The following is a 27,869-nucleotide window of genomic DNA, read 5'->3' as shown; positions in this document are numbered from 1 at the left end:
TAGAATGCTTGTGCCCACCGGCTCCTGTTCTTACCTTGGGCCCTCTCACCTGCCAAAGCCTACGAGGCTCCACATTCAGCAGCCACCCACCCCCCCGACAGCCATAAAACTCCAGAGCCTGCTGTCCGTGGAACGCAGGGTCTGCAGAGGCCGCCACCACCGCTTGCCATCAACACCCTGGTTGGGGCGCAGTCCCCCAGTAAGGTAGTTTTGACCTTTTGTTCAGCCAAGAAAGGCACTACCCTCTTTCCTCCCCAAGGAGAGACGCTCCCTCATGACTGTCACTCGTTGGCACCATTCCTGCTGGCAGCTGCCCGGCCACCTGTGTGGCCCCCTCGTGGCCCTCTCTGGAAGAACATCCAAATCACGGCTCCGTGGCAACCAGAGCCATCCCGTCTTCCAGCTCCACCCTAAAGAGAACTGTTGAGTGAATGGGGCAGCCCCCAGGCTGAGAGCCACCAGGACCCTGCCCACATGTCCTACAAGTAGCTGGGAAAGGGCCCAGACCCCGCCGGGAGGCCAGGGAAAGGGCCGAGAGTACAGGCCTTCATCATTCCAGTGCCTCCCAGAGAAGATCCGACTGAAAGAACAGACCAAGACCCCTCTTTAGGAAAAAGAAGATTTAGAGATGATGGACAGGTGAAGCACAGCACGAGCCCAGCTGGGCGAGGGGCCCTTGGGGGGACAGCTCAATCCAGAGGCTCCAGGAGGGTCAGAGCCACCCCCCACCCCGGGCGGGGGCAATTCTGTCAAGCACTACACATGGACTCGGAGGTGAGGAGAGAAGCAGAGGAGAGGCAGGGGGAGGGGGTGGGGAGGCAGGGCTCCCTCCCGCTCCACCCCACACAGCCCAGTCACAGCTGCCCCCATAGGGGTTCACATCACCCAAGGGGGAAATGTGCACGTGGTGGTTTTGATTTAAGAACATGAACATCACTGTCTGCCACAGCTGTAGCCATGCCCCAGGGGCCCCGGGCAACCCCCGGCAAACCCCAGGAGTGGGGGCAGGACATGCGCCCCCAGCCTGGCCCCTGCCTCCTCTGAACACTTTCATGCAAACACACAATGGAGGAGTGAGTGCTCCCAGGAGCCCTCCAGGCTTTGGAGCTCTGCTGGAAGCCTCGCCCGTGCTTGGGCACAGAGGCTCTGCCCCCAGCAGCAGCCAGGGGACACATGCCACCACCGGGCATGATTTGGGTCACTGTTCCTCTGGCTCCACCTCATCCTCGTCTAAGGACACCACCCCAGAAGAAGCTACGTCAGAGGCTTGCCGCTGCTGTTCCCAGCTGCTCGCTGGCGGCAGGCAGAGCGGCTGGCAGTCCTTGCAGGGGGCTGGCTCCTCCTCAGCAGGAGAAAGGCAGGACTCTGTGAGGGGCGAGTTGTAGAGCGAGTCCTGGGCCTCCAATGGGCCCAGGCTGCGGAAGGCACTTTCCCGGCTGTGGGGCAGTTTGGCGAGGAGCAGCTCGTCGCCCAGCAGCTGGGAAGCCAGGCGGGCCGGGGAGCCCAACAACCCGTCCTCCAGGCTGCACAGACTAGAGCACAGGGTCTCTGGGGACACGGTCTGCGAGCAGTCGCTCTCGGGTTCCACGGAGCCCTGGCGCATAGGCCGGGAGAATCGGTGGCCGGTGAAGAGGTCCTGGAGGTGGGGCCCCAGGGGCAGCTGCCCAGTCATGTCTGCAGGGGGAGAGAAAGAAGACAGCCCTGCTAGCCCCACTTCAATTGGCCAACCTGGAATGGAAGCCGCATCCTCTCAGCTCCACCCTCACAGGAGCTGAGTAACTTGGAGCAAGTCACTTAACCTCTCAGTGCCTCGATTCCCTTAATGGTGAATTGGGGTTTATAAATTTACAGGGTTCTTGAGAGAACAACAGACTCTGGTACACCATATGAAACAAAATATACAGGGATACCATACATGGTGCAGGTTGTTCACTGCACGAGGGGAGCCTGTCCAAGGCAGTGAGTGAGGGCTGAAATTCAGCACTCACTCTACCCACCAAGCAACATGCTCTAGCATGGGTCTGTGCCCACCAGATAAAGACATGCCTTTTTCTAATTTGCACAAAGATTCCACATAGGCTAGTAGTGGCCTTGGATAAATGTTAAGTTATTATCATTATACCAGGAGTCAAAGCAAGCCTGGAACTCAATTAAACAAAAACGCTTGTGGTTCAGGCATCCAAATCAGTCCCCTCTAGACCACAGCAGCAGTCTCCAGTTTGCTCTAATGTATTGCCCACCTTGGAGAACTTGTTAATTAGCTGGAGGGGTCGGGGTGGGCGGAGGCAATGATCTTCAAAGGCAAAGGGGGGGGGAAGGTGGCCTGTGAGGTTTGAGCCCAGAAGCTACAGAGAAAGTCAGCCATGTGGTTCAGAGAATGGAAGATGAAAGGAGGGCCTCTGCACAGCTGCACGGCCCCCCGCAGGGTCCCCTCTGCATGCCCTGGCCCAGAGAAAGGTCCACAGGCAGGCCTTGGCTGGAAGGCAAGGATGCTGAGCTGGAGCCAGCGGCCCTGTGGGCAGTCCAGGCCCAGCAAGCCTTCCTGTTTGCCTGGGGCCCCAGCCCTGTGAGGAGCTGTGCTGCTGCACTGCGGCTCCTCTGCGCTGCCACAGCCAGCCAGAAGCGGACCCTCTCAGAGAGCAGCTGCTGAGAACGTATCAGTGAGGTCTCTGGGCCTATTTTTTTTTTTCTTTTTTTTTTTTTTTTTGCGGTACGCGGGCCTCTCACTGTTGTGGCCTCTCCCATTGTGGAGCGCAGGCTCCGGACGCGCAGGCTCAGCGGCCATGGCTCACGGGCCTAGCCGCTCCGCGGCATGTGGGATCTTCCCAGACCGGGGCACGAACCCGTGTCCCCTGCATCGGCAGGCAGACTCTCAACCACTGCGCCACCAGGGAAGCCCTGGGCCTTTTTTTTTTTTCAGGACTGCAAAGCCCAACTGCACAGACAGGCAGAGGAGGCTCAGCACCTGTGAAAGAGGAACCACTCCATTTCCAACTGCTGACTGCCCACCCACAAGTGTAGATAGCCCACCTGCCCCTTGAATGTCAAGGACTGCCTGGACAGAGTCTGTCCCTCTCCTCTCCCCTTCCACAGCTTGAGGACATTCTGGATCTCCCCTTCCAAAACAAAGGCCAAGCTCTGAATCACAAGGCCTATCAGGCAGTTCCAGCCCAGCTGGCAGCACTAGCAATGGGATGTCCCCTCACCTGAGTCAGTTCCCCCAGCAAAGTCCTCATCATAGGATTCATCGGTGGAGTCCTCCCCATCCACTGATGACCATGCCCGGAGCTTGGCTTCTGCAATGGCGAATTGCTCGGCCACTCCTGAGAGGAAGGACACAGAATTCGTTTAGCAGAGAGGATGAACTAAGACTAGGGCTCAGCTTGGACACAGGAGAGGGTAGACACAGGGGTGTAGAAAGACTCCAACCCCCACATCAGGCCCAAGGAGAGGCACACGAGCATCCCTGATAAACCCACCTGCTGCAAAGCGAGCCTCTTGTTCACCCTCACTGAGGTCTGAATAGGAGGAAAAGGCTGATTCTAGGGCAGCGGGCGAGTCACTTGGCTTGCTCCAGCCCTTCCACTCAATGAGGTGAGCCACTCGGCCCTGGGCCATGGCAGTGGGCTTGGTCACGTGGTCCTTCACTACCTGGGAAATACCTGAAGGTGGGCCAGAGTGAGGAAAGCTGGTAAGGGGAAAGACCAGGGAGCATCTGGGAGGGAAGTGGTAGGGTCCACATGTGCCCTTGGGTGGGAGGAGGAGGCTGGGATTCATCTGAGAAAGAGAGGAAAAGGGAGATCCCAGCAAGAGCTCACAGGATCCAGTCCCCAAAGGCATGTGCAAAAGGGCAAAGAAAGGACCAAATGGCCAGAGGCACGGGAGAGGGTGCATACCATGCAGGGAGGATCTGGCCAGCGCAGCAATCTCCTGGATAGTTAGGGCTCTTCGGGACTTGGGCAGCATCGCGACTGTGTCTCCAACATTCACCTTGGGTGACAGCATCAGAGGGTGAGTGCCCCTCTGACAGCAGTGTCCCCCAGATGCCCGTACTCCACCCAAGGCATCAAGCGGATGTGGGAGCCGAGAAGAGATGCGAGAGCATCTCAGATGTCCCAGTGGCTGCTGGGATATGTAAGAGGGTAAGAAGCCAGGATCAGCAAACTGTGTCCTCCCAGGGAGCAACAGAGACTCCGTCAGGCCCAAAGAAGCAGAACTGCAGCTAACCCTCCACCGTCCCAGCTTGCAGAGGGGAGGGAAGCAGGTTGGCAAGTAAACGGAGTGGGGCCTTTGAGAAGAGCAAAGAGGAGGGGACAAGGGTATGGGAAGAGGGACTTCCCTTCAGGTCCTCTCTCCCTTGCCCCTCTCCTCCTCTCAGTCTTCTGACCCCCATTCTAGCTGTTTCTAGAGCCTACAGCATGACCAAAACCAAGCCCAACACCTTCTCCCCATATCTGGCCCTGCTTCCAGACTTCCTGACTTTGCATCACCCCACCATTCGCCCATTCAGCCTGGCTCCAAACCTCAGCTCTCCCCTATCTTGCTTACCCGTATCTGGTGTTAAGACCTAATGATTCCATCGCCAAACTGTCCCTTATAGTACGCTCAACCATTCCACTCCCACTGCCACTGCCCTTCCTCAAGGGCAAGCCCTCAGTGCCCCTTGCCCAGATTAGCACAAGTGGTGGTCCCCCAAGTTCCAACTCACGCTGAGACTTGGAACACACTGTTTTCTCAGCCCAGAATGTTGTGTATGTAAGTGTTCCCCTCCCCCCTTCCCATGACTGTCTGGCTCTTTCTCATCTTTGGGGTCTTGGCTGAAATATTACTCTCTCAGAGGGCCTTCCTGGCCACCCTACCAGTAGTCCATCCTCCCTCTGTAGTCTGTAACAAGCCACCATCCTCAATCGACGTACCCCGTGTGTGTCATTATGGTCTATTTCCTGTGTTTCCTTATTTCTTGTTGATCTTTAGCTCTTTGAGGAATTTGGTCTCTCTTGGTCACTGCTGCACCCTTGTGTTTAACATAGCGCCTGGTACACAGTAATCGCTCAAAATACATAGGCTGAATGAATGAGGCAAAGTATAAATGTAAACAAATAATTTTCCTGGAGTGCAACTGCTCACAATATGTCCCTATTTAAAATCTTTCCTGGACTCCTCCAAGGCCCAGTGAAGCGCAAGCTTCACTGTCAGGCACTGAAGGAACCCACTCCGTGAGGCCCCGGCCTCCTTCCAGGCCTGCTTGGAATCCACCACTGATCTCCTCTGCCCAGTAAAAGTCCACTTCCCCACCTTCCCTCCAGGCAAAGGAACGCAGCTTTCCCCTGGGCGAAGAATGCCATCCTTGCCTGACAAAATGCTCCCTACCATTTAAGGCCTGACCCTCAAGTGCCACCTCCCATTACGTTTTCAGTCCAGTTTCTCTCTCTGTCCTCTTGGATGCCTGCAGCCCCACCTCAGCGATGCCCTTGCATCTCTCCTGAGGGATCTGGGGATGGCAAAGCCTGAGTCTGATTCACCTGGGTTCCTACCTCCACCCTACCCCTGGCTCAGCGCCCCTTGGCAGCCCGGGGAAACGTTTCCCTCAATGAATGAATGAAGTCAGAGGCACACACCCCCTCCTCGGCATTGCCTAGCTCTCCTCCGTTACGTTCCCACCCCTCAGAAGAGGGACTCCACCTGCCCCTTGACCTCAGGCCCACCCTGTCCCTCCCCTTCAGTACCTGGCTGACAGCGCCCCCAGGGTGGTGCCGGCAGCTTCTGGCCAGGCCTGGGGGGAGGAGCACCTGGTGGGTGTTTCCTGACTCGCCCCCCTCCCACCCATCACTCCCCCCAGCCACCGCCATCCTTGCCTGCGCTCACGCAGCTGCGGCCCAGGCCCAGAGAAAAGGTGTATGTCTCCCTGGCAACCCATCACCATGCAACAGGGTCTCCAGGGATACGGCCCGGGATGCGCTGACGTCAGGGCCCAAGGCGCAAGAAAGCCCGCCCGCTGGCACAGCGCCAAGCAGAGCAGACCGGCATGGGGGCGGCCTTGGGGCCCCGCCGGCCGGATAGCGCCTCCGCTCGCTCGCAGGAAAAGGGAGCCAGGAGTAGGCTGGCGAAGCGGGCTGCGGCACACCCTCCCCACTACCAAAACCAGGGGCCCAGCACCTCTGGCAAGTCCTGGCTGTCCACTGAGGAAGGACGGGAGGACCGGCTCCAGCCTCGGAGGGTCCGAGCAGATCCCAAGGAAGATAGAGAGAGGCCCCGAGGAAGTTCGATCCACTCCACAGCCCACGCCGGATCCGAGGCCACTGAGGGGTGGGGGGAAGGCTTTTCAGCGGGGCTCGCACTTCTGCCGAGATCCCCATTTTCATCCGGGGTTGCCGTTCCATTTCTCCATACCACCTCCCCCACCTCCCAGAATATAAGCATCCACCTGGAGCGCTCCGCAAGTCTGAAAGCCCCCATCCCACAGCCCTGAACTTCAGGCCTCCGGGGGCCCTTTGGTGGCAGCCACTCCTCACCATCCTCCTCAAGATATATCGTGTCATCAAAGCCCTAGGTATGAAACCTAATCTTTGATAAATTCGGAATTTTCTCAGGTTTCTCAGCCTACCCATTCCTCTTGGAAAGCACACCACAGTCTTCCACCACCATCACCACCAACAACTTGGACCCTTTACAGGCTTGCTCTGGTTCCTTCCTCTCGCCAGCCACAGCTTGTGCGCAGCCCTTTACTCTTCTTTTCTGACAAACCCGTGATTTTTTCTGACTTTCGCCCCAGTCCCCTAAGGCTTTTTCTTAATGCCCTGTTTGGCCCCAACTTGGTTGCTCCTATTTCAGCCTGGTTCCCAAAATCTAAGCCAGAGTAATTTTCCTCTTGCCACATAAGCATCCTATTCCTCAGCTTCCCATCACCTCCCAAATCACATCTGCGTCCCTGATCTCACCTCTGCGACTTGTCTGACAAGTCCATCGTCCTCCAGGCCCTTCACGCTGCCACAGAAACATTTTGCCCAGCACAGAAATCATAGGCATGCTGGCTGTGTTGATGCAGAGAACCAAAAGCCCAGAACTGCTCCAGGCTCAGCTCCCAGTTCTGTTCCTATTTTGGCTCCGGATGCTGAGCCAGTCCCCTCCCCACTTGGAACCTGTGCCTAGTCACATAAGGAGAACACTTCTGCCTCATGGCTTTGAGGAGGTGGGAGTGCCAGGGCCCAGCTGAGCTCTCTGGAGCTCAGGGAGATGAGGCTCATCCCCTAGACAGTGCCAACAGGCAATGTACATAACAACTGACCTTTAGCTGGAGCAGCCGTCTCTGTCCCTGAGCCTCAGCCAGCTGGTGGTCCCCAGAAATGCTACCAACCAGAAGGAAGACACAAGGTTACAGGCCATCCCTGGCTGCCAGCTGGTACCTAATCAGGGCTCTTGAGGCTAGTCATGAGGTCAGCCAAACTCTCCTGACTAAAGGAGGGATGGCTTCCTGAACTCTAAGCCTTAGCAGGGCCAGAGGAATCAGAGCAGCCTGCTGCTTCTCAGCTTCAAAAGTCATGAGATTAATTTAGGACTACAAATCCCAGAATTCCTCATGTGAACCCAAGTAAAGTACAAATCTCAGCTAGAGTCTTAGCTCCAAAGAACCTCAAGTACCACACATACTAAGGCCTGTGTGACTGACCACCTGCCCTGAAAGCCCAGGACCCATTCCAAACCCAGCCCTCAATGTCACAAGCTCCTGCCTGGCCTAAGGCATGGAGAAATCCATGACACTGGAGTTAAGTAGGCTGGCCCACCTCAGACACTAGAACTACGGCCAGGCCCCAGCGTGCACCACCATCTGTGGGAACCAAGGCCCAAGCAGGGATCAGCAGTTGTGGGAAGGATGCCTTGATAGCCTCCCTTGGGCTCCTGTTTCCCTCCACAGGGTAGGGTGATTTTTGTTTCCGTTGGGAGTGGGGTAAGGGAACTAAAACAGTTTTAAGAGGTGAGAGGTGATCAGGTGCTCACAGGTGCCCCCAAATGGGGCCGCGGTCCACTTCATCAACCTGCAGACTCTAAAGCAGGTAACAAGTTTACTCAAAAACTCCGTGGTAGGGAGCATGGCCAGCGTTTCCAGACTACCTCCTGAAGGGGGTTGGGACACAGCTCGGAGAGGCAGGTTCCCAGCACAGGGCCACTCCCAGGACAGTGAGAGGAGAGATGTAGGCAGAGGGGGGTAATCGTGAGTGGGCGTGCAAGGCCAGTCGCCACGGGCTGGAGAGGGTTGACCAGTCCCTCTCTAGGCTGTGCGCCTCCTGCCACCCTCAGCGGTGGGGAGTCAGGCGGAAAGCCCACGAGTCCACCCCGCAAAGCCCAGAGGCAGGCAGCAGGCCTTTAGGAGCGAGCCCGAGTCGGCTAAGCCCCCTCCCGGCTCGGCCCGCTCCCTCCTCTTGCCGGGCCCGCCTCCCCAGTGCAGGCTCCTCCCTCTCCCAACACCAGCCCCCTCCTCAAGGCCCCCCCCCCCCGCGGCCCGCGCACCGGGCAGCCGCAGCCGGACTCCCCAGCACCGACCCGGCCTCCGCCTCTTACCCTGACCCGCCGGGCTCCGAGAGCCGATACAGCCCATGGCCGGGCACCCAGGCACGCTAGCCCGCGCTCGGGGCCCGGGCCATCGCCTTGCAGAGGGTCGGGCCGCGGCCGCCACCGGGGAGGGGAGAGCCCGTGAGAGGGGAGGGGGTGGGAGCCGCGCGTCCGCCAACGCTCCCGGGAGAGGGAACCGGGCTGATGACGTAAGCGCGGGGGCGTGTCCACCCCCGCGTCACCACCCAAAGCGGGCGGGGCGAAGCGGACGTCACAGCCACACAGATGGGGTCTGGGGCCGAGTCCGGCGAGAAAAACTCGTCCTCTGCTCCCAGACCCGACTGCGGAGTGACCTGAAGGCAGGAGGGGCGGGAACCGAAGGGACGGGGCACGGACAAAGACTCACTGGGCCCGTGCTACCGGGCATACTGCATGGGGACAGAAAACCTCATTGTGTCCAGGGTTCTCCTCTTTTCAAGATGAGACCTTCAAACCATAGGTTTCAGCTATAGACGGCCTGAAACCCAGGGCCTTCACACACAGGAGTCTGCATCACATTCTGGTAGGAGCCGAGACAGGCAAATGTGTTCTATGAAGTACCCACAGCTGTGTCCCCCTTCTCCCCTCCTAATCAACAGTGAGCCTTACCATGTCCACTTTGAGGGCCAACCCTCCAGGAAAGACTCCCTAGCCCTCCCGATCATGGACAGGGGAAGAGGCAAGAGGGGTGCCAAGTTACAGAGAACAGTGCTACAGTGCCAGCTCTGGAAAGGAGGTTGCCCACCTACCCAGACCCCTTCTCCAGAGGGAGCAGGCCATAAAGCAGAGAGGCAGTGAGCTTAATTGAATTCATGTTTAATAATTACAGGCACCGTGCCCCCCCTTCCCCCTGCCCAGGCAGCAGCAGGGGTGGTGCAGGGGCTGGGGCGTATGCCCCCAGCAGCGAGGACGGCAGTCCCAAGAGTGATTTTTCAGAAAATAAAAAAGGACCGGGGCAGGCAGTGGTGCCCCCCCCCCAAGACACACCAAATTTCAAGACTTTATATATATCTCTGTGCCCCAGGGGGAGGAGAGGGACACCTGGCAGCATCCTGGAGGGGAGCCCCAAGCAGCCCCAAGCCATCCTGCCTCTTCAGCCACTTTATTAACTCAGACATCGCACTACAGGCACCCACTGCCACTGCCGCTGCTGCCACCCCCCTTGCAGTCCGGGCGGCTGGCTTGGCCATCCGAGTGTCCATGGGGCTCCAAGTCCCCGGCCCCACCCACCCTCAGTTGTGGTCAGACTCCTCCTCCTCGGCCTCACGAAGCCACTTGAAGAAAGCTGTGACAGATTTAAGGGCCACACCCTTGCCCTGCTGTTCAGCGGGGTCCTTGCTACTCTCCCAACTATAGAAGGCGTCCTCCTTCACCACGTCCTCATCGTACAGCGCATCAAAGAACATCCGAAGCAGGTCTGCAAGCAGGCAGGACAGCAGTTACAGGCATGCTGCCCACAACCACTCCATCCCCCCTCCCAGGGATCCCTCCCCTAAGCTCCACTGCTGAGACAAGGCCCTGACCCACCGTGCTGACATTTGTGTGTCTGGCCATTCCAGAGTAACTATGTCTCTGACAGGATGCTTATCTCATGATCTAAGAGACCGATGTGCAAGAGTGAGTCACTTGGCCAAAACTCAGAAACCTACATGCACACCCTCAGATCCACAACCGCTGCCTACGGACAGCCTCCCACCCCCATCCCACAGCAATGGCAGCAACAGATTATTTATCCCAAGCTTGTTCTCCAAATCCCATGCACACCCATCCCGGGGACCCTATACAATCAATTATCCACTCTGCCCTGTATTTTCAAGCCCAAGTTTCTCCCATCTAAACACAAAAGGGCTCCTTTACAACTGCTATCTCTTTACAGCCAAAAAGATCTGTCTTTTGACAAGAGATTAGTTGAATTCAAAGATTTTTGTCTACACTTGCTGTTTTCTTTTCCTCCTGATTCAGGTATTACTCTGTCCTTTCCAATCCAGATCCTGCCCCCTGCTGTACCAAATACTGTTTCTGCCAGGGTGGCCTCTATGTTTTCACACTCCAGAGGCCCTAATTTTCAGATCTGCTCCTATGGAATCCGGGTGCATCTAGCATTACTGACCACTTCCCTCTCCTAAAATCACTCTGTCCTTTGTTCATAGGGTCCTATCCTCCTTTGGTCCCTACCTGTGGAACCTCTACCTCCTCAAGGCTGTATCCCTTGGGCAATCCTATACCCTCTTGTGACTTGCACATGTGTTGCCCTGTGCCAGCAGTTCAAGAGATGGGCCTCCAGCCCTCACCTCTTCCTCTCCAAATGAAATCAGATACCCAGCTGTCTACCTGACTGACATCTCTGATCACCCCGACCAGGACCATAAACTCAACATGACCAAATTCAACTTGACCCAGTGTTCCCTACCGCCCAGTGAATGGCACCCCCCACTAACACCTCACCTGCTGAAACTATCCTGGGAGTCATATATGTCTTCCAATCTCTCACCACCCGCCCCCCAGGCCAGTGTGTGTCTTGAATCTGCCCACTCCTCTCCCATCTCCATTGCCACCAGTGAGGCTGAGTCACTACCAACACACCCCTGATCTGCTGATCCAGCCACATTCACATTCACCCCACTCCAAAACACTCTTCCCGCTAATGGCCAGGATGATCTAAAAACTAAAAAGAATGTTTAAAATCCTTGCTTAAAATCCCATAAAGGCCCTTTCCTATCCTTAGGTTAAAGCCCAAAACTCATCCCATGGCTTACACAGCCCTGCATGACCTGGCCACATCCACCTCTCCACCCAACTTGCCTCACATACAACTGGTTGCTGTGCTCTCCCACCCACACTGGTATTCCTTCAACAGTTTTTACCTTGCATCATGTTTTCTACCTCAGAGCTTCCCTTAACACACAGTTCCTTCTTGTCAAGTCTCCCCCTCCCACTTGTCATTTAGCTCCCATGTGTCAATTCCCACTCATTCTCTGACTAGGTAAATTCTCCCAGAGTACCCTTGCAGGATCCATTTTCCAACATTCATCTTGACTCCATGCCAACATGGGAACTATGCTTGACTTAATCACTGCTAATATCCCAATGTCCTGGCACATACCTGTTTGCTAAATGCATTAACCTCAAGCATGTTAACCTAAGCCTCAGTCTCCCAATATGGAAAAGGGGGGAACACCATCTACCCTAAACAATAGTTGTGAGGATTAACTGAGGCAAAGAAAAGCAGCTCAGCCCTGTACCAGGCAGAGGGAGCACAGGATACTTGGGAAACGTTACCATTTATCACCTCTGCACCCCTGGCATCTAACAGTTGGCTAGGCACAAAACAGGTAGTCAATTAACCTTCAAGGCCGAGTCTTGCACTTGTAGGTAAGGAAACAAACGAATGTTTGTTGCAGGGGAAAGGACTCAACCATCAGGATATTTTGCTCTCCAGTGACCACCCACTTCTCCTGGATTGAGACCCTTTCCACAACTGCCCCTACTATCTGGTAGTTCCTCCAGCCCACCCCATCCCTGTGGCCTGGCTCTTACTGGGGGGCTGTTCTAAGGTCACTACAAGGGCCTGGAGGGCGTAGAGCGCCTGCAGCTCCTTCTGCTCGTCACATAGGTACTTCTGTAGCAGTTTCGCTCGCGCTTTCAGCACCGCAACATCCACTCGGAGAGGAGTCTCAGCTACAGGGAGGAAGACAGGGATAAGTGGAATAATGCACCCTCCTCAGCCTGGTTCAGAACTGGAGACAAAGACCAAAACCTCCCTCCCTCCATATCTGTTGGGCCCACCCTTGCCCCACCAACTCCCTGGCTCCTCTTACAGATAATTGCAGAATAGCAGACCGTTGTCATGAGAGCTCGAACTAATGTGTTGGATGCTACCTGCTGCTCATTCACGTTGGCCTGTGCAGAAGAAAGACAAATGGCCCTTAAGTTCTGAATTATGCCTGGAAGGCTCCATTCTTGCTGCCCTCACTTGCACTACCTTCTCCTTTATCTCTCTTCCCCAATATCCAGGAGAAATATACCTCTATCCAGTCAAACACCCGCTGGTTAGTGCTGCCCTCCTTTAGCAGCTTCTCCAGCTGCTTGCTCAGCTCCTCAGAGGACAGCAACCTCTGGCCAGGGGCTTCTGACTCCTCTCCCAAGGTATACTCCACCTTCTGCAAGGAAAAAGGCCCACAGTTGGGAGGTAAGTGTGTCATGTGAGATGAGGGAAGAGGAAAGGACTGGCTGACCCCAACTGCTAGAGCTAACTTAAGTCCAGCTGCAAACCTGCGCAGTGACAAAGGCACCGACATCCTGGCCTTCAGGTAAAAATTCCTTCCAGCTGAGTCCAGCCTCTCGCCACAGCATCCCCACCTTCTTGGGACCCTGGAAAACATAAGACCAACTTAGCAACTCTCTTTCTCTCCAAGAAGCTAACAGCTCCACAAATGTCATCCAACAAATGCCTACTGAAAGCCCACTAGGTGCCTGCTAGCAGCTCAGGATGATACAGAGGTACTGAATGGGAACAGTACGCCTACGGTCTAGTAACGGGCACAAACGTCAGTCAAATAACCACCCCAAGTCACAAGAACTCACCCACCACCATGCTATGAAACCTGGGGGATGGCCTGAGACCTCTAGGAAAATGTCAATTAGCTGTCACAGGATTCTCGAAGAATTACTGGACCACAAAATGTAAACAACCAAATCCAAATATCTCATCCTAGCCTTCCACACTCATCTACATTTTTTTCTAAAATAGCTTAGTTTTTCATTATTGCAAGTAACAAATGCTTATGGAAGCGAAAAACATCTAACAAGTATGTTTATTTGGTTCCCAAGTCCAGAAAATTTTAGAAGCAGATGTTAAGTCCCCACCCCCAACCCAACACAAATCAGAAATCTTCATGTAAATGGCAGTTTGAGTTCATTTTCTGTAAAGGGCAAGAGATTCTGAAGCCATCACTGTTTTACAATAACAGATATTCAGGATGACGCCATCAACCCTTGACAAAATTACTGTACTTCATGGATTTTAAAAACGCCCATTTTAACACCACTAAAACAGAGTTGTCTCACAGCTGGCATATTACCACATTTTAAAAATATGACCATGTCTTTTCTTTCTCAGCAGTGCATAGATAAGATGTTGTAGAATCTATGGCACCTTAGAGTCAATGAAATACATAAATAGTCCCATATGCTTTTTCTTTTAAATTATTATTTTAAATTTCTCAGAAACTATCCTGGTACATATTTCTACCTAAAACAAGTAATATGCTACTGAAAGAACAACAATTCCTCTCGATTCAAAGACTTACTCCTCTAAGTTCCAGACAGCTGAACTCTTTTAAAAAACTGCACTTCCCAACATCTCACCACTACTAAGTACCACACCCAACTTGCCTTTCCCATCATTTCACCCTTCTCCTTGCTAATCAAAATTAATTTTAACAAAGCGGTTTGTCGTGAACGTTACCAAATAGACACCCTTTTGCAACTTCACAGTACCTAAGGCACTCCATTTCAGCTATTTTATTTCACACTTCACTTCACACTGTTGTTTTCATTAAGCTGTCGTTTGTTTCTTTTCCAACTTGTTTCCTAACTGTGTTTTTATTCACTGCTGTGTTCCCAGTACCTAGTATACGGTAAATGTTCTAAAAGATGCTAGTTGAATGAATGAGTGAATCAATCAAGGGCCTAGGGCCTTAGATTCTCATTCTCCTCCAGCCTTGGCCAGAACCTACAACAGGCACTGGTCTGAGGGAGAGTGCCAGCCTCGACATTTCCTCTCCCAGGTACCCACACAGCACTACCATCCCACCAAAGGACCATGAGGCTTCAGGGTCACTGCCAGCACCCAAAACCACATGGTGGGAAGAGAAGTTCTCAACACACTACCTCTGAAAGGCTCTCTCACTCACCATGCTTTTGCATAGGAGCCCCAGGATCTCCAGCAACAGGGAAGCAGCTTTGCCCAGGGGTCTCAGAGGTTTTGTAATCTCCCTACAAGAGAAAAATCCAGTGTTGATAGCCTTCCACACCCTCTCAACACACTATCCCATCCCTCCCTAAAGCCGGGGGTCTAAGTTGCCACACCTCCCCTCCCTCTCCCCTCTTCTTCCTGTTTTTACCTCCCCTGAATTCCACCAAAGGGGACTAACCTGAACAGCTCCCCCATGGGCACCCCACCTTCATGCAGAATGGGCGTTACCAGTTCTGCTAGGTAGAGCCACACATGAGGGATGTCAATTTCCATGTCTTCAGCCAATTCCAGGATTTCATAGAGCCTGCAAAGAGAATTAAAGTCAGCTAGGAGAGACAAGCTGCACTACCCTCCTGCTGGGGCAACAAAGGCGCGCCTAAAGGATCAACGGGGAGCACTTCAGCAACTTCCTGAACACGGCAATTATCTCAAACTAAGGCCGTCGTCTTCTCCTTAGATGGCTCACCCCCAACCCTGCCAAAAGTTATGTTGACCAAGATGGCTAAGGAGCCTACATTCATATCTAAGGTTCCACGGGTCCTACAAAGGAGGGAAATTTGTGGGTATGTAAAAGTGGGAGGCCCACCAAGTCATACCCTTGGTAGTACTGAGCAGTGGAGAGGTGCCCGGCACAGAGCAGCTGGTGCAGCAGTCGCCCCATGTGCTCACGGGCAATGGCGCTGCGCTCCAGTGTGGACTCGATGCCGTGCCGCACAAAGATGAAGAGCAGCGAGGGCGAGGCCAGCTCCTGCACACACTGAACCGCCTCCTGCAGGGGCGCAGCGCACAGAAGAGAGACCAGTCACTGTCTGGCCCAGACCCTACACCCATGCCTGTCGGCACAGGCCCCTTCCCGCCCACCCTGCTGTCACTCAGACCACTCCCACTGCTTACCTTCATGTCATTGAGATGGAGGTATTCCTCAATGATGGCCCTGGATTTCTTCTCCAGCTCCTCTTCAGAGAGCGCAGCCTTCGGAGGACTCACAGGGGGCAGGGCGGCTTCTCGCTTCACTGAGCATAGAAAAACAGATCAGAGATTCTTCAATTCCAGTCTTCCTAGCAAGCAGGGTCTGGAGCCCTGAAGACACTGTCTGGGTACTAGCTAGTCCCAAACCAGCCCACACCCTTCCCTTCCCCACCCCCCAGCCCCTTACCAGCATCCCGCCCGCGGTCCCGATCCTCCGTGAGGCTAGCTGCCTTGCGCAGTCCCTCAGGTTGAGAGGGCCGCTCTCTACTCCGCTCCTCCACTTCCTTGCTGAAGCTCCGCTTGGTGGCAGGTGTCCGTGCGCGATCAAGCCGGTCACCACGGTCACCTCCCCGTTCACTCCGCTCTAGGCGGTCTCCCCGGTCCCCAGCTTTCTCACCTCGTTCCCGGCTCAAGCTACTCCTGGAAGAAAGACAGGCACATCATCTCTCACCTGTACTGCCCACATGCACTCCTGTTTAACTATCCAACATGCTGAGCAACTGTCAGGCCTTGTTCTTGTCATCAGGTATATGCCCCAATCTCAGCCGGGAGCTCTGAGCATTACAGGTGTTAAGGATTCCTATGGCAGCAGTCAAAACCCAATCAGTACTCCCAGTGTGAAAACAAAGACACCGAGAAAACCCCACCTCTGTACCACACGTCTGTTATCTGTGCTTTCTGTAGGTACTGCTTGTTGAAGGGCTGAGAAGCGATTCAAAGTACTAGTAGCTGGACGAGCAGCTTCTGATGCTGGGGAGGGAGAAAACCCAGATTAAAACATATTTCTGTACATCCTATCTCCTACTCGCCAATTTAGGACGCTTGGTCCTAGTCCTGACACTAGAGTAGTTCAGTCCCTAGTGCCAAGTACACACTGCCTGTATTACCTAACTAACCACTCTGTAATGAAAGCCCCCGGTACAGAGAAGACGCTGCCCTCGGGAGAGCTGATTCCTAACCACCCAGCTCTTTACAGTGGCCTCCATACCTGCATCGGAGGGCTTGGCTCCTGAGCCTCCACTGCTACCCTTGCCCCAGCTCAATCGCCCTCCAGGTGCAAACAGCTGGTTGTTAGAATCAATGGAGCCAGGCTGAGGAAGGAAAGGGAGTGAGAGTCACGGGTCTGATCCAGCCAAAGCCCCCGCCAGCTCTCACCACACACAGCCGTAAGGGGCCCCTGGTTACAGGAAAACTTTCCCTGTAAAGGGCCAGACAGTAAATATTCACTACAGACCAGGCAGTTTGAACTACTCAACTCTGCCGCTATAGCACAAGAGCAGTCACGGACAATACTTAAAAGTGATGAGTGTGGTTATGTTCCAATAAAACTATGCACACTGAGGGCTTCCCTGGTGGCGCAGTGGTTGAGAGTCTGCCTGCCGATGCAGGGGACACGGGTTCGTGCCTTGGTCTGGGAAGATCCCACATGCCACGGAGCGGCTGGGCCCGTGAGTCATGGCCCCTGAGCCTGCGCATCCGGAGCCTGTGCTCCGCAATGGGAGAGGCCACAACAGTGAGAGGCCCGCGTACCGCCAAAAAAAAAAAAAAAAAACTATGCACACTGAAATTTAAACTTTATGTAATTCCTTAACACAAAGTATCGTTCACTTTTTGATTCTTTTCAACCACTAGACAATGTAGAAAACTCTCATTCTTAGCTTGTGGGCTGCAGAGAAGGAGGGAATGGCTGGCTTTGGTGTGCGTGTCAGGGTGCTGACCAGTGGTCCAGACCAATGTGAATGCATCCCCTAGAGCTGGAAGTCCCTCTCTAGCAATCTAACCAGCTAGTCTAAGGGGGAAAACTGAGCTGTCACCTTCCCAACCTCAGACAAGTGAGGGGATTAAGATCCAAACCTGTGCTTAAGGCCCATCTGACCCCTCTTTATCCTCCCATCACTGACATCAGCCCTTCCAACACACACACCCCTACCTTCGTGATCTTAGTGAGTCGTGAGGTGTCAATAGGGCGGCTGCCCTTGCTGATGGGCACTGTGTTCCAGCCACCATCATCCACAAGTGGAAGGCCACGGCCTGGGACAAAAACGAAAGCATACTGGAATGATGGGTAAGTCCCAAGAACCCCGCTCCCGAGGGCTGCCCCCAGCCTCCCTTCCTCAGATCCTCAGTTCCATCATGGGGTCTCAGTGGCCCAGACACGTGGCACTAACAAGAAGTCATCAGTGGAAAGCACAACCCCTCACACTGTCCCTCCTCAGTCCCAGCCTCAAACTTACTGATGGGTGGGCCTGGAGGACCACCCCGACGCTTGTCGCCGCCCTTGGCCATTAACTGCTGCACTTTTATGTGCTCCCGATGCTCCTCCATCTCAGCTTCCTTGTGGATTTGGTCAATCGTCTTGGGACCCTGGTCCCCTCGACGCGGCACCCAATTGCTCTGTGGCGACAGGCCAGTCACAAGGTAATTACATCAGACAGGGCCAGACAAAAGTGTCAGGAACTGGGACTGTGGGGTCAGAGGCAGCAAAACAGTGGGAAAGGGGACACACACCCGTCGCAGATCCAGCACGTCTTGCAGCATAAAGCGGATTCGGGATGAAGTCTTCTTTTCCTTAATGATTTTTTCCATCTGGTTGAAATACTGATCCATCCGGGGCTAACAAGAAGCAAAGGGATCAAGTTCAGGAACTTCTAAAACTTCACCTCCAACTACAGGTCATGGCCCTCCTCAGGCCTTCAGCTCCGCCACTGTAGCTCAGTGGCACACAGTGCCACTCAGACACAACAGCTGGAAAGGGTGTCTGCCAGTGGACCGCAGACCCCACGCGCTTCAGCCTGTCCTCTCCCATACCCCAGGAGCCCCTACCTTGGCCTTTTCAAAGTCCAGGTCTTTGCCAATGGTGGTGAGCAGACGGCAAAGGCATTCGAGGGACTCTTCATCATGGTTCTTAAGTAGTTTAACCACACAGTCGTGCATGATCGCCTCTGTTAACATCTTCAGCTTGAACAACTCCCCGATAAACTTGATATTCCCTAAAGAGCGCCGCCGGGCTATGTCTCGAGCCTCTTCCAGCTCTTCCTTCAGGCGTCCCCGTTCCTCTGCCTGCCGGTCATGGGACAGGGACCACATCAAAAAGACAGCCAGCCACTCAGCTAAAACTGTTCTCTCTTCCACTATCTAGATTCCTAAACCTAGCAGCAAGCACTCACGTCCTAAGGCAGAGAAACCCCCAAAACACCAATATCCCCACCCCCACTTCTGCAGCTGAGTAGCATCTGGGTGAGCAGTGGAAATGGGAATGGAGTTTCTCTCACCGTGGCAGCTTCATCCATCTCTTTTTGCTTCTTCTCAAAAACCTCATCATCATCTTTGTCTTTTTCAAACTCTTTCTGACATCGATTTAACAACAGTTTTCTGAAGTTCACAGTCACTGTTGGCTTTTCTGTAGTGGGCACTTTCAGCTGTATGTCAAAGAGAACGCCACATTCAGACTAGTCCAGGGCAGGGAAAACCCTCCAAAAGTCTTCAACTACCTGACCCAGGAAGACCTCTGGCCCTGGCTCTGCCACCAACAGCACAGGATAGAGAACCAAGAAGCTGGACTCAGAGTCTTAGGAAGAGAAGTGGGAAGCTAAACCACAAGGTTTATAAAACAGTGGAAACTAACCGCCATGAGGCAGCGGCACATGTTGGCATAGGCCACGGAGAAGTTGGGTTCTGAAATGGCCTTCTCGAAGATGAGGTCAATGACCCCTTTGAGGCGTTCCTCGGTGTCGATGGCTAGCTGCGTCACCTGCTTCATAAGCTGCTGGAACATCTGGGGTGTCAGCTTATTCAGGATGGAGCGCACCCTGCGGAACAGGTCCTGGAGAGGAGAGGAGACAGAGAAAGCATAGAGTCCAGTGAGGTTTTCAGAAGAACAGGGGCTGCTGGGAGGGATGGACAAAGTAGTTACCAGTGATGAGAATGGACAGAGGCAAAGAGGGCAAGTCTGGCTCAGAGGGCAGACCTTGCAAAGAAGGAATGGAGACCAAACCACGACTTCCAGGTACCTGGGTTTTGCTGCCATCAGTGTCCTCCTCCCCTCGGTCCTTATCAGTCACTGTCCGCTTGCTACTGGGTTTCCAGGCCTTCTCTGCTTTGTTCAGCTTTATATCTTCAGTCATTGACACCGTGGCAATGATCTTGCGTGGTTCCTTTCGGGGGCCCTGCTGAGATCGCCGGGGTCCCAGACCAGCCTGCTAAGCAAGGAGCGGGGACAAGAGAAGCCACAGAACTAGTCAGCACGACCTACTACCACTACCACACATCTCCAGGGCAGACTTCTCCCCACCCCCTCAAATGAGATACAGGAAGCCAACACCCCCAACTCCCCTTGCCAGTCCCACTCACCGGCCCTCGGGGCAGCTCCCCACCTGGCCCACCCCTCGGGGGCCCACGGCTGCTAAGGGCTGGTCGGCCAAGGTTGGCAAAGGACGGAGTGAAGTCTGGGCCACAATTTATGCCTGGAAGTCTGGCGGGATCCAGTGGCCGCAATGGTGTTTTATTGGCCTGCGAAAAGGACAGGGGAGGTATGAGAAACAGGCTAGGGCTAGCTACTGACCACTCTTTCAAGACCTCTGGCTCCTCCCCAGCCAGCCAACCTGCCCAAACTTACCCTCTCCCTTAAGCCCACCAACCTTATCCAACACCACATCACTGATATGGGGCAATCCCTCTGGCTTCTGCATACTGGCAAAGATGAACTGAAAGCCAAGCAGGAACTCACGGTCATAACGCTTTTTCTCCTCAAGGTTTAGAGGCTTCCACTGATCTGCGAGGAAAACAGGATGAACCAATCACACTGCTTTCTCCTGGGGCCCTGGTAAGCATACTCAACCCTTCTCAACCCTTCCTTCTGCATACCTGACTTATATTCATACTTCTGTTCCCCCGGCTGGATGTTCTCAGCATTTTGAATCTTGTCTTCCTTTGAGTCCCAGGTCTCGTCTGCTTCCTCAGGTCGCGGGGGCACACTGCTGCCCTCAGGCTCTGGGCTGGGATTGTTGCCTACAGGAGGCTGATTTTCTACCTCTGGTACTCCTGGGTTCACCTGTAACCATTGGACATTCCGTTTTGGTTGCAATGTGACCGCTGTTCCATACCCAAACTTTGCCCTTCTCCCTCCGCTTTCTGATCCCTTACCTCCTTGAAGGCATCTAGAAGGTCTCCTACAGCCTCCTTCTTATTGAGCTCCTTAATTTTCCGTCTCCTCTTTGGCACAGATACTGCCACTATTTGGGGGGGAGGAGTGAGAATAACTTAAGGAGTACCCCCAACCCCTCAGAAAAATAAAAAGCAGCCACTGTACAATATTCCCTTTTCTCATCACACCCTCTCTTGACTTAGAATTCCTTAATCCAACCCTTAGGTTAGATGGAATCTAACCCTTCCATTACAGGGCTTCTATGACCCAGACACAATGGCACAAGAAGTCATCAATGAAGAAAAAGAACCACACCCAGCGTGCCCCACCTCTACCATCCAGCCACACCTTACCTTGGGTGGCTGATGCCACCTCCAAATTCTGGGACAGGTGGGCTGGGACAGGGGTGCTCTCTAGGGGGAGCGGTTCCTCTCCTCCCTTCTCACCCTCAGCTTCTCCTTCCTCTTCCTCTTCTTCCTCTTCCTCCATGTCCTCCTCCTGAGCAGGGGAAGCAGCTGGAGGAGCCACAGCTGGAGTGGCAGAAAGGATGGTGGGGGGAGCCACCGATGCTGTAGCCTCCTTGGCCTGCTCCTCTGGTTCACTGACGGGGCTTAAGTCCACAGCTGGTGGCGAGGGGGCTCCGTTGAGCAGCTCCTCAGGTTGGGCAGTTGGAGCAATGGGCATGGGGGATTCAAAGGGACAAGCCGGGGGAGGGAGAGGGGCAAGCTCCGGGCTCGACTCCAACTCTGGTTCCAAATTCTCAGATAGGACTGTGCCATTAGGCTCAGGAAGAATTTCCACCTTGTGAGATGCCAGGGGGGTGGGAACCTGGAGAGGACTGGAAGAGAACTCAGATTCTGGAACTGGTTTGCTAAGTGTCACTTCTACTTCCAGTATGGGTTCAGCGAGGGGAGTGGGTTCTGGAGAGAGGCAATATGGCTCCCCAGTTTCAGGGGGCATGGGGGTTGATTCTTCTACAGATGTTTGTATCATCCCCGTTGTCATAGTGTCCCCAGGAATAGGAAGGACTGTGAGATTAGGCTCAGACCCCGGTTCCAAGACTGGGGGTGGTGATGGGGTCGGAGAAGGTGATGAAGGCTGGGATTCTGAAGGGCTGTGCTCTGGGCCAGGCAGGCCTGGCCGCTCCCCAATGATTGCTCCCTGTGACCGGTCATCTGCACCATAGTAAGAACGAGTAATTAGAGGCAAGTCCTTCACTGCTACTGCTCTTCCTCCTCCCAGCCAAGCATTCCCAACCTAACAGCCCCCTACACACACACCAGTCTTCTCCCACCTAGGTCTTTTCCATTCTCACTCAAAATCCAATCTACCCTAAAATCTGACTACCTGACACCTAGTTCTTCTCTGAAAGGAAAACAGGATGAACCAATCACACTGCTTTCTCTGGCACCCAATTCAAGTCACTCCACTTCCTTGGTTTTTTAAATGTTCATACTCCTTTTCCCCATAAAGGCTCTGCCCCACTTGCTCACTTACCTGGCCGGACAACAACAGCAACCTGGGGTGTCTCCCCATTAGCCTGAGGCTCCAGACCACCTCCCGTCTGCAGGACACAAAGGGTTACCAAGTTTGCCCTGAAGAGTCCCACAACCCTTCTTTACTAGAGCCATTTCTACTTTAGCCGCCTAGAAATCCAGGAAAGCAGGGAAATAAATCCCTTAGTTGAAGAAAAAGATCCAGGGACCTAGGAGTCCAGGGCAGAACAGCCATCCCAGCCAAGGCATCACTCAAAGAACAGTACCTGGGGAGGGGTGGGTGTGGAGGCAGTGCGGGCCCCAGACATGATCTCCTCCGTGATATCCTTCCCTCCTTGGTTTGGGTCTCGAATTCGGATCTGGGGGAAAAAAAAGCTACAGGATGAGTGGGAAGCAGGAGGAACCCACCTCTCCACCCTGCCCCACTCCTAGGACTCCCCACCCCTCACTGAGAAGCAGGCAGGTGGGTGCCAGAAACTCCTTGAGTTCTACTGTCAACCCATCCAGCTGCTCTTATAGTCTCCTCTTGGCCGCTACCCCTAAGACACCCTTGACCTCACAGCAGCCACGTACATCACAATGCCCCTCCCTCCCTCATCCCTGCCCAGCCAGAAGTCCCCAAGAAGTGGTTGCATGCCCTAGGGCCCAGGACCCCCATCTAGCACCCATCCGGCTCACTTGTGGCTAGTCTGCTTGATCTCTGGGGGCAGAGACCAGATCCAGTGGGTGGAGCGAGGGTGACTCAGCGGCTTCCCCAGCCCTGGCACCCTATTCTGGGCACCACGCCCAGGGCTTGAGGACCGAGCAGAGGCGGAGGCCTCAAGAGCTTCCAGGACTGGGGGGTGGGGCCACAGAAAGCAAACCATTTCCAAGGCAAGCCATCAGAAACCCAAAACCAAACTTAGACGTTACGGACCCAGGACCCAGGTCTCTAAGGAATTTCCCCACCAGACACTCCAATCTTCCAGTAAGCTTCTTCTACACGGAAATCTTAGCACCTTACAAAGAACCTAAGCACTTCACAGGTCCCCATTCTCTGCCTACTCTCAGCTGAAGATCTCCCTCAATTTCCTGCTCCCTGACCCACAATGTGCCTGACCTTGATTCTCCCTTTCCCAGATATCCTAGAGCCCCCCGCTGCTACTCACCGTCTTCCGCTCCCTCTTGGGAGCAATCTGGGGTGGCTGGTTCATCAAAACCGGCGGGGGAGCCACACCAGTGGGAAATTGCTGCACACCCTGGGCTGGGTAGTAGGCGCCAGCTTGGGGGGCGGGAGGGACACGGAAAGGAAGAACAGTGGCAGGGTCAGAGCCCAACCACATACAAATGCCTGCTTGAACACCTCCCACCCCCTAGAGAACCTCTCATCACCCACAGCTGGCCCCTCGCCCTGCCCCACCCTCCTCCCCAAGGGAATGAGGTGTCTATCAAAGCTGGGGAACCAGTCTGAACTGCGTTTACAAGAATTCCTAACACTGACACACACACCCCTTGTAGGCAGGCACTTCTTCCCCACCACACACCAGCTACCAGGACTATGTCTGCTCCTCTTCTACCCCGTAAGGTAACACGTATGCACCCCACCCCCAGCAAAACACACACATATACTCTGAGAGAGCAGCAACTACTTAACCTGAAACAGAATCAGGTCTTTGGCTGGGAATGATAAAAACAGATTTGCCAACCCTGTTCCATTCAACCTGAGTCCAATTCCAGTCTCCAGCCCTTTGCTAAGGGGCAAGGAAACAAAAAGTAACATTATGAACCAGGCCCAGGATGAGAAAAATTCCTTAAAGCAATGGTCTCCAAAATGGGATACATTCTTTAATATCATCCATAACCTCCACTTGTTTGTTTCTGACAAGCAACATTAAGTGCTATTTGTCTAAATTATGCATACGTATAACAAACAAAAACATACATTAAAAGTACATACTCAAAATTTTTCCTGATGGTCAAAAAATTTTGGAAACCACTGCCATAAAGAACAGACTAATCCTTTCCTAGAATATAAATGAAAAACAGCTACAGAAACCTCTCAGATCCATGTTACATGGGCTCCCCCCAACCATGGAACGAGTGTCACAGGGAATATTTACTAATAGGCCTTCAAACTAGTGCTTGAACTGTATTCCTTGACATGGGGAGGACTCCAACTCTCAGCAACAGTATAAAATCCTCTCCGCACCACCCCCCAACACCAGTTACATATTAAGCAACAATCCCTGCTACCCCTGTCATTTTTAGACCAAGAAACAAGCCTGGGAAGGGTCTTAGCAATTAATAGGTGAGTTTAGATGCTCCCTGGGACTCACTCACACCTGACTCCCTCCCCTGCTTACCGTAGGTCCCAAACTCTGTAGGGCTTGCACCCGGATAGAAGCTTGGGGCTCCCGGCTGCACAGGATACTGCTGTGTCGGGACAACATATGTGGAACGCCCCTGGTGGAGGGGAAGGGGGAGAAGGAGGGGAGAGGAGTTGACGGAGCTACGAATACCGTATCAGACTACAAAGAGAATATAAGGCAAGACAGGACAAGCCAACTCTAGGCAATGACCAGAAGAAAGTCCCACCTCTGGAGAAGAGATGGGACTGGGGGGTCAGGGTAAGGAAAGTGGGAGTTGGGGTACAAGGTTGTGTGGCCTCCAGCCCCCAAGCCTCCAGCCTCACCTGTCCAGGGATGTAGTAGGCCCCCTGGGAGGCTGGGTAGGAGATCTGGGAAGGGATCATCATTACTTGGGATCCAGCAGGGTAGACATGGGCAGCTGGGCCAGGGCGGGCGGGGGCTGCACTCTGCACTCGGGAGGCTGCACTGCTCGGGGGCTGGGCCCGGCTAGGGTAGAAGTGCTGTCAGGAGGGAGGAAGGCAGTTGGCACTGGGAAGGGAAGGAAGTGGACAGCAAAATGGCCATTCTGCTATGCCTCTAGTCTGGACAGAAGTGCCAGGGGCTTTGGAGCATGGGGACCAACACTTCCAAGATTCACCTGACCAACTGATGTTTAAGTGGCCTCTTGTACTCACAATGCGCCCTCCAAACTCAGATACACACTTTGCACTCTGCATATTTACTCCCTCCTTGCCATGCATACTCATGTCACCTCCTCCAGTCTATCCTTCAGCAGAGGCTTCCTAACACCCAGATGCATCATGCCTAAGTAAAGCCTTTTTCAGCAACATACTCCCCAGCATGCACTGCTCCACCCTAAGGTACCGAGGAGCTAACCGCTAACATGCAAGTCTCCCAGTTCCCAGATACGCGCTATGCAAGATTTAGCCCCTAACATGCATTTTGGTCAGCCTCAGAATGAGGACCTGGACAGCAAACAAGTCCCCACCCTGAGGAACCCCAGTCCCTGTCTCTAGCCCCTGACTAGGGTGGAGGGTAATGGTGAGACCAGGAGAGAGTCCAGGATTAGCAAAGGGGTATTACCTGCAGAGACCTGAATCCTCCCTGAGAGCACATGGGGACAGGAAAGAAGAGAATTATCCCCAAGGTGAGGGGAAAAGATGAAGGAAAATATGAAGGACGCAGGACAAGAATCCTCTCCCACTTAATGAGGAAGAATTTAGGGAATAGAGAAAGGCAAGAACCAGCTGGAGTGTTTATTTTCCCACAGTCCAAAGAGAAAGAAGGGATGGGGAATGGAGCAATGGCAACCTCCCAGTAAAAGGAGGAAATAGGAAAGCAGGGCCCAAAGAGTTGGCAGCAGGGCCCAACACTGCCCCCAATTCTTAAGGCACCAGGACCCCTAGTAATGCCATCCCCACCGACTACATACTAACCGAGGGGCCAGCCACCGTAAGTAATCAACAGTGCAAAGTGCAGAGCCCCATGAAAGAACACATAGCAACTGTCAGGAAACTGGGGCAGGTACAGGGCCTCCGTAGTTTCCATCCTAGGCCCAAACTGGCCTAAGCTTTACGTGGCTCCCACCCATGCCCCCTACTCCCCTCCCCACAGCCCCTCACCTGGCGGGGCTGAGAAGGCGTGTTCATTTGTGTCGCTTGAGGCGTACTGAACACCACCGGTGCTGTCTGCCCCGGGGGAAACGCTGGCTGAAGGGGGGAGACCAGATTTCAGCAAGAGGGGAAACCCAGGTGGGGCAGAAACTCAAGCTGGTGAAGGGGGCAGATCTGTGGCAAGAGCCTCAACAGTCCACATATACCCTCCCCATGACAGCCCCTGGGAACAGCCCAGGGGCCGTGTCTCAATTTGGCAGCAGGAAGCTGCACTTTGCCCTGACACAGAAAGGGGTGGGAAAATCCAGAGGCTGGAACCTGTTCCTGACCCGGCTGCCTGGTCTCCCCAACCTGCACCCCAGTCACTGCTAATTCCTCCCTAATTACCTGTGGGAGTCCAGGGGATGGGGCAGGTGGGGGGCCTGTGGGCTGTGGAGCTTTGTTCATTTCATTTGGTGCCACATCAGGGTCCCCCCAGCACCTGTTGGGAAAGAGAGGAGCTCAGAAAGGGGAAGGGACCCAAGCTGAAGGCAAATGGAGTGGGGGAAGGGCTGAAGCAAGGGCTGGGGCCCGCAGCGAGCCCCGGAGGCGCCAAGCGGGTGAAGGAGCATTAAAGACCCAGCTTACGTCCCCACCAACACCCTGTCAAACCCACACCGCCTCCAACCACCCCCCTGGCCTGCTGAAACAGCCCCTCACTCACCCCCTCGGTTAGGAATAAATCCACGGTGCGGCCTACAGGTTCTGGGCATCCGAGGGCCTGGGGTTGGGAGGTGAGGGGTATCAACCTGGCTCCGCGGGGCCCAAGACCAACCAGACCGGAAATTCCAGGTCTCGCTGGCACCAGGCTCCCGGATCACAAACGGAGCTAGCAGCTTCGGCCGTGGTGTCCCCACCCCCCACCCGGGGACACCGGGTTCGGGGCCTGGCCCGGGGGCACACGAAGCACGCCTGCCGCGGGTGACCGCGGGGGCACCCGCGCGGGGCCAGAGACGAGGCCTGCCGCTGCCCAGGAGTGGAGGCCAGGAAGGGCGGCAGTCGGGCCGTAAAAGGCCAGGCGGGCGGCGGCCGAAGAGGAGCCGGTTTGAAGCAAGTGAGGGTCGGCCCGGAGGGCGGGCGGGGCCGGGGGCTCCTCCCTGCCCGCCGCCGCCGCCTCCTTCCCCTGCGCCCTCCCTGCGCAGCGCCGGCCAGTGCCAAAGAACAACGTGTCACTTCCCGGCGGCCGGGCCGCAAAGGGGGGAGGGGGCGGCGGGCCGGGAGCCGCGGTGCCTGCGCCCGCGGGGCCTCCTCGGGTCGGACCGAGGTGGCACTTAGCGGCCGGGGAACCCGGCGCCCTCCCAGCCCACGGGGACCGCATATTCCGGCCCCGCGATCCCCCACCCCCACCCAGCAGCCAGGCCGGGCCAGGCCGGGCACACGTGGGCCGGGGATCAGGCCCTGGCGGGCCGGGGCCCGGGCTTGGGCCACGGGGCCAGGGCGCCGGGGCGGCGGCGCAGGGTAGCCGGTCCGGGCCCGGATGGCGGCGGATGCGGGGGGAGGGGGTGGGGGGGCCGGGTCGGGCCCGGACATGGCGGCTTTACCTTCAGTCTCCTTCAGTCCGCGCGGCCGAGCCCCACGCAGCCGCACAGACGTAGTCCACAACCATTTCCGGCTCCCCGCACGGATCCCGCTCGGCGGCCACCGCTTCTCCGCAGGCGCAGCCGGCGCCCCCACGTGACCGGCGCAGAGGGCGGGGCT

At 54.9% G+C, this 27,869-nt stretch overlaps 2 protein-coding genes across 10 annotated transcripts; both read right to left on the bottom strand.

The window, feature by feature from the left end:
- Positions 1-36: 36 nt before the first annotated feature.
- Positions 37-8,715, bottom strand: FAM131A (family with sequence similarity 131 member A; the record flags this gene model as incomplete). 5 transcript variants are annotated; one of them, XM_082655258.1, is made up of 7 exons in its annotated part: positions 37-1,674; positions 3,207-3,323; positions 3,480-3,662; positions 3,897-3,990; positions 6,157-6,299; positions 7,286-7,346; positions 8,557-8,691. In XM_082655258.1, 4 exons carry the CDS (start codon positions 3,964-3,966, stop codon positions 1,199-1,201), a joined length of 846 nt encoding a protein of 281 aa, XP_082511384.1. In that variant the 3' UTR covers positions 37-1,198. The 5 variants fall into 5 exon arrangements, with proteins under 5 accessions (XP_082511384.1, XP_082511382.1, XP_082511383.1 ...); XM_082655256.1 differs by lacking the exon at positions 7,286-7,346 and having other exon boundaries at positions 8,557-8,715; XM_082655257.1 differs by lacking the exons at positions 7,286-7,346; positions 8,557-8,691 and adding an exon at positions 6,605-6,667.
- A 957-nt stretch (positions 8,716-9,672) lies between these two features.
- EIF4G1 (eukaryotic translation initiation factor 4 gamma 1) lies at positions 9,673-27,851 on the bottom strand. Of its 5 annotated transcripts, none has more exons than XM_082654069.1 (33): positions 27,713-27,851; positions 26,836-26,892; positions 26,520-26,613; positions 26,142-26,228; positions 24,843-25,019; positions 24,514-24,613; positions 23,320-23,432; positions 22,438-22,530; positions 22,173-22,239; positions 21,029-21,850; positions 20,675-20,763; positions 20,396-20,582; positions 20,170-20,303; positions 19,883-20,041; positions 19,543-19,731; positions 19,158-19,355; positions 18,805-18,951; positions 18,356-18,592; positions 18,041-18,145; positions 17,767-17,926; positions 17,463-17,563; positions 16,521-16,623; positions 16,180-16,282; positions 15,720-15,952; positions 15,458-15,576; positions 15,160-15,332; positions 14,742-14,867; positions 14,502-14,583; positions 12,859-12,957; positions 12,612-12,746; positions 12,405-12,486; positions 12,124-12,264; positions 9,673-10,003 (listed from the first exon to the last, which is right to left on the bottom strand). In XM_082654069.1, the coding sequence occupies exons 3-33, from the start codon at positions 26,577-26,579 to the stop codon at positions 9,819-9,821; spliced, it is 4,806 nt and encodes a 1,601-aa protein (XP_082510195.1). In that variant the 5' UTR covers positions 26,580-26,613; positions 26,836-26,892; positions 27,713-27,851; the 3' UTR covers positions 9,673-9,818. The 5 variants fall into 5 exon arrangements, with proteins under 5 accessions (XP_082510195.1, XP_082510196.1, XP_082510197.1 ...); XM_082654070.1 differs by having other exon boundaries at positions 19,543-19,728; XM_082654071.1 differs by lacking the exon at positions 26,142-26,228.
- Between the last annotated feature and the right edge of the window lie 18 nt (positions 27,852-27,869).

This window comes from Grampus griseus, assembly GCF_964374135.1.
Source record: "Grampus griseus genome assembly, chromosome: 5".
Classification (NCBI taxonomy): Eukaryota; Metazoa; Chordata; class Mammalia; order Artiodactyla; family Delphinidae; genus Grampus; species Grampus griseus.
Note: the sequence above shows the minus strand (reverse complement) of the source record. Positions and strands in the feature narration are given on the sequence as shown.

Excerpts from the sequence above, each read along its gene's own strand:
- EIF4G1 (XM_082654069.1), bottom strand. The coding sequence starts at position 26,579 with ATGAACAAAGCTCCACAGCCCACAGGCCCCCCACCTGCCCCATCCCCT. Across the intron at positions 20,764-21,028 it reads GGTGGCATCAGCCACCCAAG|TGGCAGTATCTGTGCCAAAG; the intron begins GTAAGGTGTGGC and ends CCCCCCAAATAG. Across the intron at positions 10,004-12,123 it reads GACCTTAGAACAGCCCCCCA|ACCTGCTTCGGATGTTCTTT; the intron begins GTAAGAGCCAGG and ends GCCTGCTTGCAG.